At 43.6% G+C, this 19,870-nt stretch overlaps 2 protein-coding genes and 1 long non-coding RNA gene across 3 annotated transcripts in view; all 3 read left to right on the forward strand.

Annotated features, from left to right (window-relative positions):
- Window positions 1-2,031, forward strand: part of polr1c (RNA polymerase I and III subunit C) — a 7,031-nt gene extending 5,000 nt beyond the window's left edge. Inside the window, exons 8-9 of the mRNA XM_032542019.1 lie at window positions 185-301; window positions 1,490-2,031. Coding sequence (XP_032397910.1) covers window positions 185-301; window positions 1,490-1,608 — 236 coding nt within the window. The 3' untranslated portion in view covers window positions 1,609-2,031. The remainder of the gene's footprint in view (window positions 1-184; window positions 302-1,489) is intronic.
- A 909-nt stretch (window positions 2,032-2,940) lies between these two features.
- On the forward strand, window positions 2,941-14,781 carry fbxo28 (F-box protein 28). Its single transcript, XM_032542017.1, has 5 exons — window positions 2,941-3,167; window positions 7,533-7,642; window positions 9,345-9,483; window positions 10,396-10,591; window positions 11,400-14,781. The coding sequence occupies exons 1-5, from the start codon at window positions 2,979-2,981 to the stop codon at window positions 11,918-11,920; spliced, it is 1,155 nt and encodes a 384-aa protein (XP_032397908.1). The 5' UTR covers window positions 2,941-2,978; the 3' UTR covers window positions 11,921-14,781.
- A 1,894-nt stretch (window positions 14,782-16,675) lies between these two features.
- Window positions 16,676-19,870, forward strand: part of LOC116705686 (uncharacterized) — a 42,807-nt gene continuing 39,612 nt past the window's right edge. Inside the window, exons 1-3 of the long non-coding RNA XR_004335995.1 lie at window positions 16,676-16,923; window positions 17,664-18,814; window positions 18,907-18,964. This is a non-coding gene — a long non-coding RNA (uncharacterized LOC116705686). The remainder of the gene's footprint in view (window positions 16,924-17,663; window positions 18,815-18,906; window positions 18,965-19,870) is intronic.

The raw sequence follows: 19,870 nt of genomic DNA on the forward strand, positions 1-19,870 counted from the left end.
GGCTTTATGACATAAAGCAAAGGGCCGCAGGTTGGATTGGAACCCAGGTCCGCTGCATCAAGGAGTAAACCTCTAAATATGGGCGCCCGCTCTACCAATGGGGCTATCCGGGCGCCCATCATAGATTTCTGTTGGGATTCCCTAAAATCTTTAAATATCTTCATCTATCTTCACCCCCCCTCAGGGAAAAAGGTTGCCAAAGTAGTGAACAGTCGCTTGGATACATGCAGCAGGGAAGTCCTCCGGCACGATGACCTGAAGAAGCTGGTGAAGATCGGGAGACTGAGAGACCATTTCATCTGTAAGTTCATTTACCTGGTGCCAATAAAAATGAACTTAAATTTTATTTAGGGAAATCATTGCTCTAGGCAGTTGTTGGTTGTGATAACAGCTAGTGCTCCTAAAACTACATTGAGGTGTTTTGTATTTCTACACCTATTCCCTCAGCAAGATGAGATTCAGGCATTGTAATGCTCTCATGTTCTCTTTGGATCATTTCTTTGAAAATCTCTGTTGTGGTGAAATGGAATGTCTTTAAAGAGCCCCTATTATACTCCTTTTCAGCGTCATATTTGTACGAGTCTCCTAGAGGAGGTTTACTGCCCATTGCTGCTGCTCCTCCACCTGAAACACTCTATGTGCTTCTCATGTCGCCTAAATGGCCTCCTTGACTCCTCCACTTGCCTTCCTTACTTCCGTCTTAGTCCCTCCCACCGAGGAAGCACTGGCGAGACACGAGGAAATCACGGGAGGAGAGAGGAAACGAGCAAATGTGTTTCAGAGGGATGAGATGGCCTTTCCCCTGAAGCACATGAGTTCATCAGCTGTTTGGGCGGAGTTAGCAGCTCCTTCAGCTGCACGGCTTCCAAGAAGTCTGCTCTCGTATCCTCACTCATAGCTCCTCGGTGATCCCTCCGCGATGCTCACTCCTCGCACTTCAGGGGAGAAATAAGGGCTTTGAGACGGCCTTCACCCAGGAGGGACAGAACCACTTCGGTTCAGTCGAGGAGCTGTCAGATTAGGGCCATGAGATGCAGCCCATGTCTGAGCTCTTGGGCCAGTCTTCCTGAAAAGCCCAGTCTGCTCTGATTGGTCGGCTGGCCCACTCTGTTGTGATTGGCCTTCCAAATTCAAACAAGCCATTAGGCAGGCTTTCCTTGCTCAGGCAGCACCAATGGGCAGCACATATGAAAACCTAGGCTGGCTTCAGTCAGTGACATCACTGATTGGGGAATTCTAATCAGGAATGTGGGCGAGGCGTTTCAGGCAGTTGCAAAAAAAAAGTGCTATCTGTGGGGGGGGGGAGCTCCATTTGGAGTGAAATCTTTTTTAATTTATTTTTTATTTTATACATCTATATAACACTCCAAATGACAGGAACAATTATTAAAACATACATAATCGGGGCTCTTTTATGCATCTCCATACAGCAGTTTACATTATTGTAGTTATCCTGTGTCCTGTTCATGGGTCTCTTCCTCTATTACAGTTACTGTGGAGTCGACTGGCATCCTGGCTCCAGATGTTCTGGTCACAGAGGCCATCAAAGTCCTCATGACCAAGTGTCAGAGGTTTCTCAATGAACTGGACTCTACTGACATGGAGTGACGTAACGACTGAGCGTGCTCAGAACCACCACAGAGGATCTGATGCTGAAATATTCCACAGTGTGGTTGATACTGTGCTCTCATTGGCTCTGTTGAAACTTAGAAAACCGAAACTGGATTATTTAAGAAGCAGATTTTGTCATGGTGGTCAGACTTGCTTGTAAGTATGTATATACTGCTGTCTCTAGTATTTTGTATAACACTCTTGATTTTCCTAAAATAAACATGCTGAAAAATTCACCAATAATATCTACATGTCCTGATGTACAGTACAATGGAGATCTGCTCATTAAACCAATGTATGTAACACATGTGTGACTGCTTCATTATCATAAGTTCATAAGTAACTGATTACTGTGTCAGATGTTTATTAATAAAGCATCACTGATGCTGCGTCATTAATTCTAATATTCCATAGAAAGCATTTTCATGTCATTTTTTATTACTGCCAAGCACAACATGTATATATGTACACAGCATATACTGGATTTGATGTATTAAAGGGTAACTACAGTTTTATCAACCTGGACCCTATTTTCCTCTGTTGTTGTGACTTATTAGAGCAACAAAATATGACAAAATTCTGACTTTAAACTCAGAATTCTGACTTTATTCTCAGAATTTTGAGTCAGAATTGAAACATGAATAAAACAAACTGAATTCTGAGAATAAAATCCAAATTCTGACTTTATTCTCAGAATTTGGATTCTCATTTACAAGTTTAATTTCATTGTTTTCTTTAGGTTAGCCATTTTTAGCAATACCAGTTCATAACAACGCATCACGCTGTTTTTTTGAGCATACCCACAGCGTAACATGTCCACAGACAGAAGATGGACAGGACTGATTGAGCGAGACACAAATATGACAGAAGTGCTAATAACTGTATGTTACTACAGCTTTCACTGCTGTTGCTGCACAAAGCACCAATGTTGGACTTGTAGCTTTGATGAAGAACCATAGACTGTATATTTATTAACGGTCTATATGGCATATACTTAAAGTGGTTGTTTTCTCACTGTTTAGATAGCAGCATGGTGGTCTGTTAACACTGCAGCCTCATAGGAGGAAGGTTGCGGGTTCGAATCCCGGACGTTCCGGTACGAGGTCGTCCAGTCACAGTGTTAATGCATTTAACAAGTATATCTTTACATCTGTTGTTCTCAGTAACTATTCCAACACCACATCATTAAATGCTCAATTTGACGTATACTGCAAAAAACACATGAGCTTAAATAAATAGTTTTCTCTTTCTTATTCTGGGAACTTTTTGTTTTATATCACTTTAGTTTCTTTTCTTTTTTTACATATCACTTGGCATGCTAGCTCCTCTATGCAGCGTCACTTCCGTCTCCTCCTTAGCAAGGCAAGATGGCGGCCGTCGTAGAGAGAGTTGATGGATGTGTTGGGTCCTTGGACTCAGACGCGGTGTCACCGAGACAGTCCACCCCTCCACCGGACCAGCCGCACCAGAACAACCCGCTGTTGGGACTCCCCATTGTGGCCATCGATGCTATTCTGAATTTTCTGACCTACGACGAAATCAGCCTGCTGCGCTCGGTAAGAACAAAAACAAGCCACCTAGAAGCCGAACAAAGCTAACGCTAGCCACATGCACTTATGTGTGGATACTAGTTATGTAAATTCTTCTCAGAAATAATTGTCTACATGATTTAGGCCCGGTGTTTAATGTCTGTGCAGCCGTCATTTACAGCCGTGGCCCGCAGTGCTCACTGCGCTGTTGGCTAATGAGCAGGGCAGCCTAGCTAAGCAGACACTGGAGTAACGTTACACCAAAGGAGTGATGTTGATGCTGAACCCAACCGGTACACCCTGGGGGGGGGGTTACTCCTGTGATGTTGGAGATATTCCTGCAATTCACACATTTCCTGCCTATTGGAGTTACGAGGTTACCTGGGAATCATTCACTGTCACTTTGCAGCCTTGGTGTGATTTGCTCTTCCTATTCCTGCTAACGTGACCTGCATAGTTGGCTAGTTGCATGCATAGAGGTCAGAGGGGTCAAAAGTATTCCCATTCATTACTCAGGTAGAAGTATAGATACTAGGGTTTAAAAAGACTTCTGTAGAAGTATCAACTCAAGCATTTTAAAATGTAAAAGTACTGGTTTCAAAACTACTTAAAGTGGAAAAGTAATTTAATAGGAAAAATTGTCATCAAGGGAAAACAAATGTCATTAAGGACAAAATGTTAGGCCGTTGCACAGGGGCCTAATAGTGCACAACCCCCACCCCCCCAAAAAAGGACTAACGTTATATTAAAATGCATTTCGGCCGATATATAAAAAAAAAAAAATTAGTTATGTAAAAATACAAACTTAATTATTTTTAAATATTTTTTTGTTAATGTGTGTGTGTTGCCAACAGGGACGTTGTAGCGCGCCCTCTGGTGGACAAACTATGCAACGCCAATGGTCAAAACATGGTTGACCGTCCGTTTTTATTTTATAAATATTAATTTATAAGTATAGATACCCAAAATTTCTATATAAGTAAGGTAACAAAGTATTTGTACTTGACACCTCTGATAGAGGTTTTTGTGGGGCATTAGACAAGGGACATGGACTTTGTTGTAGCTCTTGTGTTCCTTATTACAGTGTTTTGCTATACAAAATGTTCAGCCTCATCTAATATTTGTGTTGCATGGGCGGTTTAAGAGCTAATGGGCCCGGGGGCGCAGGTGTTTGAGCTGCGCATGCGTCACTCTACGACAAGTAGCGTACAAGATGTTATTTTTTATTTTTTTTTATTTAACCTTTATTTAACCAGAATATCCCATTGAGATTACTAATCTCTTTTTCAGGGAGTCCTGGCCAAGACAGCGGCACAGATCACACAACAATCCATACATTACAGACATTTCATAACAATTTCCTAAAAACTATTTAAAACATTTACAGACCATAGATTTAATTTCCAACCTTTGAGCAATAGTTTAAACTGACCAATTGCAACCACTTCCTTCAATTTCCAGAACTTTGTAAATTGTTCCACGTTGTGGGGGCAGAATGTGAAATGCCACCTTACCAACTTCTGTGCGGACACTTGGTACAGACGTAGCAGTAAGTCTTGTGAGCGTAAAGATACTGTCTCTCCGCTTTTGGTTGAATATACTCACACAGATATGAGGGAGCAGACGCAGAATACCCTTATAATGAACATATACCAATGATTGAGTCTACGGTTCTCCAACGCTGGCCAGCCCACACGTGTGTAAAGTTCCGTGGTGTGTGCGAGGCTTACAGTTTGTGATAAACCTCAATGCGGCTGATAAACAGTCCAGTAGTTTCAATACTTGGTTGGGCATTCATATAAATGAGGTCCCCATAATCCAAAATGGGTGTAAATGTTGCAGCTACAAGTTTCCTTTTTGCATCGAAAGAAAAACATAGCCTATTTCTAAAGTAAAAGCCAATTTTCAGTCTCAGTTTCTTAACCAGTTGTTCAACATGTCCTTTAAAACTAAGACTGTCATCAATTAAAATACCTAGATATTTAAAAGATTTAACTCTTTCAATTTCTGCCCCTTGAAGAGTGACAATTAGAGGATTTATGTGCAGATTGCTCTTTAAGATGAGACTCGTGTAATGTCAACCCGGTAAAAATGGACCTACTTAACCAAGTTGGTTCACTGCTAGCTACGAGTTAGCATCAAACACAACAAAGGCTGTTGTTGAATGGTGTTTAGAGCTAACGTTAGCAACCAAACAATCGTAGATAGCTACAACGTTTTTGAAATGATTTCCATCTTCTGTTATTGTTTGTAATGACAAAAGTTTATTTCATTGCTTTCACAAATTTCAGTAGGACACATTTGGCCGTTTTAAATCTGAGCATGCTCCCAAAAAAGGCTTAAAAGTTGTGTACATTCAGCTACTGTGTATACCTCTGTGTATTTCCTGTTTTCCGGTGAAGTCCACACTAGTCGATTGTCACAACTTTACTGCCTTTTTGTTACATCTCCAGCAGTCAGATTCACTGTGTTCCCTCAGAAGGAATCACTGCACATGGGGGGGGGGGGCACTTTTAGTCACATGTTGAAGATGTTTAGAGGCTAAAAACATGTTTTAAACTTGCCCTGTTTAAGCCTGTTGAGTGCTAACTCTAGCAAGAGGACAGACGGCACCGATTTGATTTCATTTGTCTTGTAATTATAAAAAAAAAAGAGCTACACGTCGAAATTGACTGGAATACTCTTTTAAGGCACTGGCACCGTATTAAAAGTTTTGCTTTAGCACCGGCAGCGGACAAAACCCAAACGATACCCAACCCTAGCCCTGAATGTACCGTCCATTCTCTGCAGTTCATTGACAATTTGAACATTTTCTGGGAGCGCAGACATCTTTTTGAAGCAGATGGACTTTTCCTTAACAAGCCAGGAGTAAAGCTGTTCACCTCTAATCTGCTTTACTTTCTGCGCTACACATCTGCTCCCTCGGCCAAGGACGTGAGACAAGACAAATCTAAACAAGAGGAAGACATAACAAAGAATGGTAGTGATCCACAACAGCCCAAACCTGAGCAAAGATTTGATGCTGGAACCAAATTTACCCCCCTTCATTTCCCCATTGTTCAACCCCGGCCAAAAGTAAAACGCCAGGCACCTCTGCCCAATAACTGATACGTGCCGGGTCCAGGCTGCACGCCTAGCACTCATGACTTTTTCCAAGACAAGCCCAGGCCCTGTGTATTAAATTCTTCCTCAATTTATGTTGTGATAGGTAATAGAAAAAGAATGGCGATTAATCACTTAACTGCTAACTTAGCAAATTTAGCATCCATTCCTAATCCACAGCCTGTCCCAAAAAATGAAGGTCAATGGAGAGTGGCCAGACTCTCTGGACAAATGAAATGGACCAGAGTCTGGTAGGACCAGGGCTACTGGACCAGAGTCTGCTAGGACCAGGCTACTGGACTAGAGTCTGCTAGGACCAGGTTAATGGACCAGAGTCTGGCTAGGACCAGGGCTGGACCAAGTCTGCTAGGACCAGGCTACTGGACTACGAGTCTGCTAGGACCAGGCTACTGGACTAGAGTCTGCTAGGACCAGGCTACTGGACTAGAGTCTGCTAGGACCAGGCTACTGGACTAGAGTCTGCTAGGACCAGGCTACTGGACTAGAGTCTGCTAGGACCAGGTTAATGGACCAGAGTCTGCTAGGACCAGGGCTACTGGAACAGAGTCCTGTGACCAGGCTGCTGGACCAGAGTCTGGTAGGACCCGGCTCCTGGCTTGACCAGAGTGTGTGACCAGGGGTACTTCCCATTCTACTGGACCAGAGTCTGCTAGGACCAGGGCTACTGGACCAGAGTCTGGTAGGCCAGGCTTCTTAGAAATAACAATGAAGAAAAGGAAAAAAAAAATCCACCTAATCCATTTATACCAATAGAGTGTGTTTGGTTTAATATAATCAATGTAACTGTTTAATAATAGGAATGCATTTATCAAACGTGGGTAAATCTATCATTTTGGACATAATATAGTAGTAGCAGAAGGGGCAATATGAGTACACTCTTAAAACTGGAACGTGGCAGAGGGCGTTGAAGTTGCTTGTGTACATCATGTATAATAAAACAGTGTGAACCACTTCATAAACCATGTGGTCTCGTGGTACGGGCGGGCAGCAAGGCTTCGGATGTCGTCGGTGACGTCATTTGTCCATAACAATACAAGCCTTGGTACGCGCTCACGGAAACCTTTGTGATTTCTCGACGCACGTTTCGAAGCCGCGGCTCAGAACATCGCTAGTAAGAATCCTAGAAAAGACAAATCTCTTCGTGCTGAAGTGGCCTGGATAAAGATTCTAAACTCCACCAGCCACTGAAGTAAACTTCTGTTTCCCTTATGCATGTACTCATCAAACCCAGTCCCTGTTCAACTGTTTAATGTTGTCCGTGTCCTCCAGGTGTGTAAGCGCATGGACGTGATCTGCCAGCGCGTCCTGAACCAGGGCTTCCTGAAGGTGGAGCGGTACCACAGTCTGTGCCAGAGGCAAGTCAAAGCCCAGCTGCCCAGGTCAGTATCACACCAGTACAAGCCAGGCACCAAAACTGCAGTTTAGCCATACACTGTGCAGGGACATGGACCTAGTGACATCACGCTCATGTTTCTGAAGGGACATTATTATTAAAAAAATGTCATCTTAACAAAAAGAAATTACACGTTACGGCACAAATCTTTTCATTTATTTTCCAGCTCCTACTATGCCAGCCCAGTTTTTGTGTGTAGAGTAGAGTGCGGATCGGGCCGGATTTTTCTGTCCGGCATTAAGATATTTCTGTCCGAGCCCGACCCTAGCCCGACACAGTTAAAATCGCATTTGTTTCTCATACTAATGACACATGTACGTTTGTTTGTGAGGAAAGCCGCTTTTATTAAGCAATCGTAGGAAGGCATTGGGAAATGTCAACAGATGAGCATCAATGCCCCCGGGGCAACAAGCGCCATTACCTACATAATAAGCTGTTTTAAATTCAAAATGTTCAATGCCTTATCGCGCTGATGTGACCAAGCCTGACCCGAACCCCAGCATCCTTTCTAAAAATCTGTTCCAACCCGGCCCGGCCCGTCGGGTACCGTCGGGTCCCGTCGGGCTCGGGTCGGGTATCCATCCTCTAGTGTAGAGTAAGGTTTTTCATGCGTGTTTCTACAACACGTCGCTCTGCCAGACCCTCCTCCACTGCCGCGTAGTTGAAGGTCTGGCAAGTGCTCATATTCTGCTCATGTTCAGGTTCATAATGGTATTTAGAGGTTGTACCAGAATAGGTTTACGTGGTTTCATTTTCAAAAAAACACCATATTTTTTTGTTGCTGTATGTTTAATTCATTAATGTTATCTGTTAGCAGGCAAATGAAACACAAATACAGATCATCTGCAATCTGCATAAAAACAGGGCCGATCATCTGTGAGCGCGGCGTGTCTGTTGCGTGTCTGTTGCGTGGCGTTTTCTTTGTGTTTGCACACCAGAACCATGTCTGACGGAGTGCTGCTGCCAGCCTTGTCTGTACACATGTACGTTTCCCATTGATTAAATGACATATGGGGAGAGGTGTGGAAATATACTGCACTCGAGCAGTAGTGTACTCTGTTAAAATAATATATATATATATATACACACCCACACACACACACACAACACACACACACACACACACACACCACACACACCCACACCACACCACACACACACAACACACTGATTGGATAACAGCAAAGACAAGTCGGCAGTTTTTACGGCAAAAGAGGCTACAGACTAATTCCTTCTGTTTTGAAAATCAATAATTATTTTTTTTAAGTCACATTTATATCTGCATTTATTTTTAGAGACTTTCAAACTTAAAAATGTAGTTTTTGAAATGTGTCAATGAGTCAACACGACATAATAAACATCTTGTTGAATCCTATTTTGCCTGGAAACGCTTGCATGAAAAATAGCTATCAGCCCTATTTCTAGCATGCATGCGTTTTCAGCAAGCTCTAACCTGTTACCATGGGAACCGAAATAAAAACTGACAGGCCACGCAGCTGACACGCACATGGCACGCAGGCGCAGTGTGCAGGAGCCCTTATACTTGCATACATTTACTTTAGTAACCTTATCAAAGCAGGACTTTTCCTCGTAACAGAGTATTTTTAGAGTGTAGTATTAGTACTGTTAATAAAGTACAGGGTCTGAGTACTTGTTCCACCAGTGTGTTTGTCGTGGACTGTTTCCAGGCGAGAGTCGGAGAGGAGGAACCATTCCCTGGCCCGCCACGCCGACATCCTGGCCGCCGTGGAGACACGCCTCTCTCTGCTCAACATGACCTTCATGAAATACGTCGACTCCAACCTCTGCTGCTTCATACCCGGAAAGGTTAGCCCCCATACCCCTCTGCCCCCCCGACGGCAGCTTTAAAATGACTAGGCGTTAGGCATGGCCCGGGATGATAACCTGGCAGCACACTGGCAGGGAGAGGGATTTCTAAACCACTTTCTGTTCCTGACAACTTATCAAACTCTCACAGCGGAAACAGGTTGACTCTTTTAAAGCCACGGTACCCCTTGACTCCGGTAACCGGCCCATGCACTGATACATCTATCTGGATCAACATAGGGATTCAGTGATCCGCAATCTAATAATACGGACGCAAAGTGAAAATACTGATACAAATCATCTGTGAGATTCCCCTTTATTTTAGATTCCCACTTTATATTGATTGTTTTTATTAAAGAGAATAGTTTGTGTTTAATCTAATTGTGTGGAAGAGCTCAGTAATAAAATGGCCAAATCATATTTTATTTGCCTGTTTTGAGTTGCTATAAATGGAACTTTAAAATGAGCACACGTGTTAGAGCCCGACCGATATTTGGTAATTTAAAAGTCCGATATTCCGATATATTGGCTGATATATTAAAAAAGAAAAATTCCGGTATTGGAGGGTGTCTTTTCATTTGTTGCGCGGCTGTCTGAGCGCCTCGGGGGTCGCGTGAAAACAGACCTGCCGTGGATCTTGAGCTGAAAGCCGCGTCACATACTCGTCTGGGACACGCCGGGGGTTCTGGGATATCCAGCATTGACTTGAATGGCTGCGACTGCTTGCGAAGGTCGCGGTGCCTCCCAAACGCAGACGTGCCCAGATGAAAATTGTGGTGTTTTCAGCTTTCCAGCCCTTCTTACCGGCTGCATTCTCAGACCTGGCCAGAGCCCAGTGAGGTTTCAGTTAGATCTGGTTTCTGGTCTTCTTGATTCATTTGCTGTGTCATGTGCCGCTGTGTGTGTCATCAGGTGATAGATGAGATTTACCGCGTGCTGCGCTACGTGAACTCCACTCGGGCCCCACAGCGAGCTCACGAGGTTCTGCAGGAACTGAGGGATATCTCCTCCATGGCCATGGAGTACTTTGACGAGAAGATTGTCCCCATCCTGAAGAAGAAGCTGCCGGGGGCGGACCTGTCCGGACGCCTCATTGGCTCCACACCAGGTAATGCACATGGGTTCCTCCTGCCTCATAAAGTCAGTCACCCAAAGCAGCTCTCAACAATAAATGTTTGTAGTAAAAATGGCAGATCTTGTGGTTTCAGTCACAATTTAAAAAGAGAGAAAACGGTGACAGAATCACCAGTGTCCAGCATGGCTCCTCCGATTTTTGCAGATGATTTTATGTTTAAAAAAAGGATCTTACTCTATAGCAGAAATGTTGAGTTCTTTAGAAATCCTTTCCATAATGTTGTCAGACACTTAGAATATGAATCTGAGCCTGTCAGTGGCAAATACAGCACTTTTGAGAAGGTAAATACAAGCTGGACAATTGCCCTATTAACTTCCATTGGAGCTTGATTCATTGCTGCCAACTGCAACGATCTCGGTTATTACTGGACCAATGTCAAAGATTGTTGTTCCCATCAGTCACTTAGACACAGAAACATAGGGATATAGGGTCCATGGTTAAATGAAAACAGTAGTTATCCTTTAATGTTTTGTTCCGATGATTCACCTACCACTGTCTTGTAAGGCTGCTGTCAGTTCTTATTTTTTGCTTCTAGACACACAAGTCTGATTCCTCAAGTCCTTTATGAACCTTAAATACCACACATGTTGATGTGAGGCTCGCTGTTTCATATCCTAGTATATGAAATAGCTTTGGCTCTTGAATAGCTGGACAAAACAAGGCATTTGACATTTTGTAGACATGGGTTGGGTCCCTGGTTCCCTCAGAGCTGTAACCATTCCACATTTTAATGTGCAATGAATTGTCTCAGAAATAATATCCCTGTGTCCTGGTCCCTCAGTGGCCGGTCCATCCACCTCCCTGACCACCATGTCCCTGTTGGCCAAGAACACGCCGTCGCGCTCGGAGATGACCAAGGTGCAGCAGCAGGTAAAGGTGAACGGCGCGTCGATGACGGTGCTGCGCCGGGAGATGCAGGAGATCCGCGTCAAGCAGCTGGAGCAGCAGAAGCAGCTGCAGGACCAGGAGCAGAAGCTGCTGGAACAGACCCAGGTGATCGGCGAGCAGAATGCCCGCCTCGCCGAGCTGGAGCACAAGCTCCGCGAACTGATGGAGAGCAGTGCCGCCGCCCTGGGCGGAGCCCGGCCCGGGGCCACGGCCCCCTCCACATCCAGCAGCACCGCCGCAGTGGCCCCCACGCCCGCCGCCCCCTTGGCCCCCAATACCGTGTTGGCCGGTGGCAGCGCCGGCGCCGCGTCTCTATCCAGAGAGCCAGAGGGAGACGGAGGATCATCACTCAAACGCACCAGAAAGAGCTCGGAGCACCCGCGACAGTCCAAACGGCTGCGCCGCAAGAAATAAGAGACTCCGTGTGTCGTTTAGTTGAAGTTTAGTTTTTGGTTTCGAGGTCTGACTGATCACACCTTCTCCCAAATCCCCCGTGTCTTTGCCCCCCCCGCAACACCCATCAGAATCCGAATATAGGCAGGTGGTCGGGCCGGTGCAGCGAAGACTATTTATTGAAGATTACGTTAAAATCACTGTAAAGCTTTTTAATGTAGATGCTTTTCTAACAGGCTTATGTATGCCAAAAAAGTTGGTAGGGCTCAACAGAAATTCAGATGGTGGGTTAATTTGGTCGACAGAAGTCACATGTCACGTAATATTAATGTAGTCCCTCCGTGTTTGTGAAATCAAATCTACCAATAGATTTCATTTCATAAACCTACACGATTAAGAGGATATGCCAGTAAAAATGCATGAAAGTCCTGACAGTCCTTGCATCACAATAACCCAAGCTTAAATTAATAACCTGCTGGAAGTTTCATGTTCAGGGTAATCAGTGATGGGTGGAAGCATTGGTTTCATTCAGACGTTCTTCCTAACTTTGGCTAAGTGCAATAAAAATCATCTAGAAAGTAAGATGCAATTGATATTCCTTGCCAGCTTGGTGGGTCAGTCCAAACTCTTAGCTCAGGTCGATGTGACCAGGTTTTGAATCGCCATAAAAAGAAGAGACGGGGTGTTCTAGAAGGAAAAAGGCAGTGTTCAGGTTGCATTAGTCAAAGTGTGACCTGTCTCGTGTGGAAATATTCATTTCTTTAAAAAGTGTTTCCAGCGAGACAGCACCTGGTGTCCATGCTTCTCTTTTACTGTATGGAAACTATAAACTGCTCTCCAATGGATCATACCAGTGTTTTGACACATTTCAGCCTTTTTAATACAAATAATGCACAGCTCACAACTTTTTTTTTTTTTTTCATAAGGTGTTGTGAATTTTGAATGTTTTTGTACTTTCTGGATATTAGGGGTGGAAAAAATAATTCTAGATGCATTGCGATTCTCTCTAGAACGATTTGATGCTCAATTCTGATATTAATCAATTATTTTAAAAAAAAGTGTTGATTTTTTTAAAAAAGTTACCGTCTCCAGACATGTAGAAATCAGAAAACCCAGTGACTAGAAGAGGACGGGATAATGGACAACAACTTAGAGTTTAGGCAAGAGGGCAGAACAAAAAACACAATAATGGCCAAAAGGAAAGAAAACCAATTATGTATATATACACATGATCTAATAAGACAGTCATAAAATAATTAGGCAAACATAAAGGCGGCTGTTCTACTTTATCACATTACGTCTGACCCCCTCACGTTTCCTGTTCTCCACCTTTAAACATGACTCCGCCCCCATGGAAGACCACTGGGAGAGAAGGTGACTCGGCATGTTTAAGGCTGAAGCATGGGGTGACTCCACAATAAAAACCTCGGTAGACAAAACGTTTCATCACAACTTGTGTGTGACAAATAAATGTCAAAATGTATATTTTTAAAAAAATCATGCATGGAAATGTACATCGAAGAAGTGTTGCATCGATAATCGGTTTAGTATTGAATCGTTAATCTCTGAATCGCATTGAGTTTTTTATTTTTATTTATTTTTTTAACACAGCTTGTTGAAATCATTATTCCTATAATCTGATAAAATATATTAATTCAAGTTTCACTTACTGGCTTTTTGCCCAGGGCTTTCAGCCACAGCCTGAAGAAATAGTGGGTCAAACGTGAGTTAAGATAATTTTTCTCACATTGGAATTGGTAGTTTGAAGACAAAGATGTAGTTAAAGGCTCTGGCAATTTTATAGATTTTTTTTCCATCAAACTTTAATTTTTTTTTTTAGATCCACTTCCTATCTTTTTTATTATTTTTTTTCCCCCAGTTTTCCGTCTGCCTCTCTCAGCCTTCAGTAGAGTTTGGTGTAGTTCCATGGCTAAGAGCAAACTGCTTTCCTTGAGACGGAGTCGAGGTTCTGATTTCTCCCAGCATGCACCTGCTGGACTCTGACACTCAGTTGCTGTTTCCAAGTCTTAATCATTTGTAGTAAATGGGTTGAAACGGAGAAAAACACTTGTATGGTCCCTAAAAGTCAAGAAGAAATGATGTTTAAAAGAATACTGTATGTGTAATGGCATTTAAAGGGTCTGTTCACACATTTTCTCGCCTCTTCTCCAGTGCCATGCAGGTGGCTTATCTTTTCTTGTCCATGTTTAGAGACGTCTTCTGCCTCCATTAACAGGTTTTAGCCTAACTGCGCGGACAGCTGCCGCCAGAGGGTAAGTGAGAAAATCTATCTTTGACCTTTTGAAATGTTGTTTTTCTTTTCTGATGTCACACCAACTTTGAAATCATTTAGTGTTAAGGAAGTGCTGGAAGTTGGGACTGGTGTGGAGTTACAGCAGAGGGGGGGCTAGACGTGTTGTACATTTGAGCTCAGAGGAAGATATTGGAGTCCCCCCCCCGGCGGTGCTCTCCTCTGGCCTTGCTCGGCCGGGTGAGCCCTCAGCCCGTCCTGGGGCTGCGCTCTTGTTCCCTTTGTTTTCCCGTTTTCTGTTTGGATGACCCGAACCTCTCATGGCATGAACATCTTCGGTAAAGAAACTTTGGACATGCAGTTCACGTCTTGCTGAACACTAGCGCATATTCTAAAGACACTGGGCAGAAAAAACACAAGATGTTATCTAGTGGCTTAATTTGAGACTGCGTCTCAGTTTAGGAAACTGTACTGTAATCTTCATGTACTTTAAAGTGTAGATTGTGAATTATTTCATGTATGTACACCAAGGAAACTATCTTTTGAGTTGGCCGACTTGGGGCTAACTGTACGGTTTTTGTTGCACACATTGCTGTTACAAATGTAAAAATCCTATTAAAAACTCAACTTATCCACATATCTCTGTGTTGACACCCATTATACACTCTACTGATAAAGCAGGCATAGTTCCCATGGTCCCCATCTGAAGGCTTAGCCCAAATCCCAGTTTGTACATCCCAGAGTCCTCTCCTCGCCAACCTATTTCACCCCTTTTTAAAATTTCTGTATCAGAAATATGGGTTTCTTTTTAACTACCTAATTTTGATTACCCAAAAATAGCAGGAAGGATTACACAAGTACAACAAAATATCGGGTCTCCACATTCATTTTAACTTAGCGTGTTTTTCATTTTTGTAGCATTTGGGAAAAAGTGGAAATGTTTCTAAACAGTATCCCGACTGAGCCTTCTGTGATTGTCCTTCCTTTAATATTAGTCTAAATAAGTCATATATGCTTTTGTAACTCAAGAATTAGGTATAATTTTCTATAAATAAGGTTCATAGACAGGGGTGCACATAACTGGTACGCAAGTACGCATGCGCGACAAAAATCAGGAACGCGTATTGCCACTTGTGTTCTTACGCGCCTTTGCGTACTTGACCGATCTTCTCATCTAACCTTACACATGACATGTTGCTTGCAAACTACGGTCAGAGATGTCCAAAAAGCAACAACACTAAGCTTCTTCTTCTTCGGCGTTCCGCCACCTACAAAGAAACGCCACCTGGAGCCGGAGCCGAAGAAAAGAGGTTTTTTCGGAGAAGACGTGCAGCGGCTGGAAGCTAACGATGAGCGCGCTGAGATGTGGGGCAAGATTTGCCGCTCAAATCCACATCTAGCGGACAAAACAGGTGCGTTTTATAAAGGCTCAAAGAATTTCACCATTCTTTATTGTCAAACAGAAAAGAGCGAGGAGCACACGAATGTGGCGCAAGGTGATGTGCTAAAAACAGGCTAGCCTTGCTAATAAACAGCTAGCCATTGATAATAAACGCTAGCCATTGCTAATAAACAGCTAGCCTTGCTATAAAATCAGCTAGCCATTGCTAAAAAACAGCTAGCCATTGCTAATAAACAGGCTAGCCATTGCTAATAAACAAGCTAGCCATTGCTAATAAACAAGCTAGCCATTGCTAATAATAAACAAGCTAGCCATTGCTAATAATAAACAAGGTAGCCATTGCTAATAAACAAGCTAGCCATAGCTAATAAACAAGCTAGCCGTTGCTAATCAACAAGCTAGCCGAGACGAAATGTCCAGTCGCCCACTCGCCAGATGGCGGGACGAGCTGAATGAAGGACAGCGGCCAGCTCTGTTTTATGTTTCTTGTTGCTTCCATAAGATAAACACGCACGTCCTCCCACGCATGTCTCCTATTCTGAGGATATTCCTGTACTGAAGCGGCTTGGAGTAAATGTCGGAGGAGCATATCATTCCCGTGAAGCGGGCGCGCGGTAATGCAGACAGGGTATCGCTCACACCGTCAGAGGGGAGTCACGAGCCAGGTGGCGGTCTGCTGAATCTTGGGTGTACTTTTTTATGGATCTGAGGACATTCAAAACTGAGCAGGAAATCGTTTACATCGTGTCTGTGTCCGCACACGGAGAGTTTACCTCATACTTTATGGTTGATTGAATTGGCTGACCGAACCGCCAGGCCGAACAGACGGACTTGTAGACTGTTTGCAGGACACAGGCTCGGAGACTGGACAACCGAGGTGGTCCCTGTGTGTGCAGAGCGCTGTCAACGTCGGAATCTACACGGCGTTGTGCCAAAACTCGGGCAACGTGCTGCGGTTGGAGACTCCCTTGGGCACATTCTGTGCAGCGCACACACTTGGAGAATTGCGTAAATCAGCTGATCTCAACGTTCCTTACTGTGAGACATTAATCGCTCTGTGGTCAGGCTGCTGCAGTTTTATTTACAAAAAGGTGGAGCACAAAAAGCTGCTGCACACGAAACATGTAAAGAAAAGGATCTCCTTTGTGAAAGTGGCCACCTGTCAAAGCAGACCACAGAGACGGTAACCCAAGGCAAGCTGTTGATCTGTGGATGGAGACAGCTAATCGGAGACTCAACCAAGGACAGGGACGTGCATCTGCAGCATCTTCATCATCTACCATGCAGGAAGCTGAAGCAGAGGACAGTGGGGACGACACTGAAGAGGACAGTGGGGACGACTGCACTTATTAAGACTACGGAGCATAAGGAGTGAGTACCAAACACCATCTCCTGGCACTCACCTGAGTAACTCACTGAAAAGGTTATGTGCACCCCTGTTTATAGACCATGAATTCCAAAAATAAGTGTAAAACTGTGATGAAAAATTGGTGTTAGTGCCAAAAGTCAGAAAAAGTATTGATTTTCAGTTTTCAACCGGCCAGTGCATTGTTGAATGGAGGACAACACCAGGGTTAACTAAATGAAAGCTCCTTTCTCAGAGACCTTGTTTTAAAGCGATGTAACATGAGGTGTGAAACCTGAAAATGATTTCTAATAGTTCCCCTTTAATGTTAGAATTGTAAATACAGGCATTTCTAAACCTGCATTAAGTGATTGTTTTGCTGCAGCAACCAGCTGTGGACACAATCGTGATTTATTACCTGCTTATGAATTTGGTAACGCATTGGCAAAAATGTATTCATTCATCTATTTACACATCCAGCAGACAGAGCTGAGGGGACTGTTCATTTTACATATAGTTAATATAAATATAAAAATATTGATGAGAGCAGCTGCTGCTGCTGTCCCAGCCACTCTACACCCCCCCCCCCCCACCACTGTAATGTCAGGGAACATACAGTGAGTATGATAAATATTTGAACACCCTGCTATTTTGCAAGTTCTCCCACTTAGAAATCATGGAGGGTCTGAAATTGTCCTCGTAGGTGCATGTCCACTATCTGGAGATATTAAATATGACACAAATATGACCACTCAGTGTTTTCCAGGAACCGTGGCGTTGGGTGAAAGATGATGCATGTTGATGTTGGAGACCTCGTTTTCTCATTCCCTCAACTTCCTGTGGAAAATGTGATAAAAACATAGGGCGAAGCAACAAAAGTGTTGAAAAAAACAAAGACAAAAGACTCTCCTCTTCAAGATATTTTAAAGTTCTGATCCAGAAAAACAGGTAAAGGGGGGGGGGTCAGACTGTTCCCATCACCCTACGGTGCAAAAATATTGTTTAATATTGAAATACTTTTTACATAATGTGTATACCAAGCTACTTTATACATGTTTATAGTTGCTCTCCGGACTGTACACCAGGTGCCCCCCCCCCTTTTTTTTCTCTGCATACCTATACTTTATATTTTTATATTTTATATTCTTATATTTCAGGTTTTGCTTCAGTCTTGTTGCACAGGTACTGCACTTGTGTATAATGACAATAAAGGCTTTCTCTTCTCTTCTATCCTCTTGTCTTCTCTTCTCTCTTTTGTTTGTGGCTTTCACACACCAGTATGATTTTGGCTGATATCAGGCTTTTTAATAGTTTCTCTCAATTACTAAGACCACTTAATGGACCTGGGATCCACTTCTTCTTCATCATCCCTTTTTAAGCAGCAGAAGGCCTCATGTAACATGACATATTTTCCACAACTTTTTTTTATGTATATACAGATGTCATTTTGAACCAGTGGTAACTTCCAATCAAGGCAGCGCTAGAACAGCAGCTCCCGTGCTTCGTGATTTAAAATGAAGGTTTCTGTCAGAGAAGTCTGGGGGTCCAACAGGAGTCTGGGGGTCCAACAGAAGTCTGGTGGTCCAACAGGAGTCTGGAGACCGGCCTCAGATCCCCGTCTGACAGGGCAGCCGACATCCTCTAAATATAGTGTAGAAACTGTTAGCTTTCAGTTTTCTATCAGTTTGTTAACAGGTTTTCATAGACGCGGTGCGATACTTATTATGTATGTGGTTATTGAATCATAACTATATATTACCAACCAGACTGCTTGATTTTAGCCTTTCTCAACCCTTAACATTTTCAGTAAACAATTCAACTTTTGTCTTCATATAGTGTCTTCATTGGTCCAATCGGCTCCTAGTACCAAGAGCCTGCAGTTCTCAGGCCTGCGTCCACTTTCTAAAAAAACATCATGTACAAAACATTTCTAAACTTATAACTTTATGAATGGTTAACAAATAATTCAGTTATGATCAATTCAACTTTTGAGTCCGTTGTGATTCCAGATGTCGTTCTGCCGATGTCTGGCGCAGGTCCAGCTGGTGGGGGTCGGTTCGACGGCAGGTTTGTATGAAACTTTATCAAAATGTATAACTATGGATGGCATACTATTTCTGTTGTTGGCTTTTTAGAAAACTGAGTTACTCTGACTATGACTTATAAACTGTTTTATGGTCCTGCAGAGTGTGTGTGTGTGTGTGTGTGTGTGTGTGTGTGGTGTGTGTGTGTGGGTGGTGTGTGTGTGTGTGTGGGTGGTGGTGTGGTGTGTGTGTGTGTGTGTGGTGTGTGTGTGTGTGTTGTGTGTGTGGGTGTGTGGGTGGTGGGGGGATTATCTGCAGAGGGAGTAGGGACTCTAAGTCTAGTGAGAAAAACAAAGTGTCTCCCCTGTTCTTTCTTTCTGCAGCAGGAGAAGTCAACCCTCTCCCTGAGATCATGTTTCATGAGAAGGAGAATCAGGAGATGAGTGGGGGGGGGGGGGGGAATGCATGCCAAGCCACGGTCGAGAGACGTAAGTCGCCGCGACGTGTAGTTACATTTTCGAGAGGTGCATGTCAGGCTACGGTGTAGGGTCCGGCGTAGACTCAGAGGGGTCTGGGGGGTCTCTGGCGTACAGGAGAACACATATTGTTAAAGGACACAACCTTTTTTTTCTAATTATTATTTTATCAGGGCTTTTCCCCTTTATTACAGTTGCTAGGCATAAAAGGGGGAGAGAGAGAGAGATGTGGGGGATGACATGCAGCATAGGGCTGTAGGTCGGATTCAAACCCAGCTGCTGCAGGACCCCAACACGGGGCGCACGCTCTTACTGGGTGAGCCCCGAAAGGACACCAGCTCCAGTGTTGGGTGGTGTGTGTGAAGGTCTAAAGCAGTGATTCCCAAAGTGAGGGTCGGGACCCACAGGGGGTCGCGAGCCAGAGAAGGGGGGGTCGCAAGTTGATTTCCAGAAATAAAATAAAAATTTAAAAA

The sequence above is a fragment of the Etheostoma spectabile genome, chromosome 17 (assembly GCF_008692095.1).
Source record: "Etheostoma spectabile isolate EspeVRDwgs_2016 chromosome 17, UIUC_Espe_1.0, whole genome shotgun sequence".
Classification (NCBI taxonomy): Eukaryota; Metazoa; Chordata; class Actinopteri; order Perciformes; family Percidae; genus Etheostoma; species Etheostoma spectabile.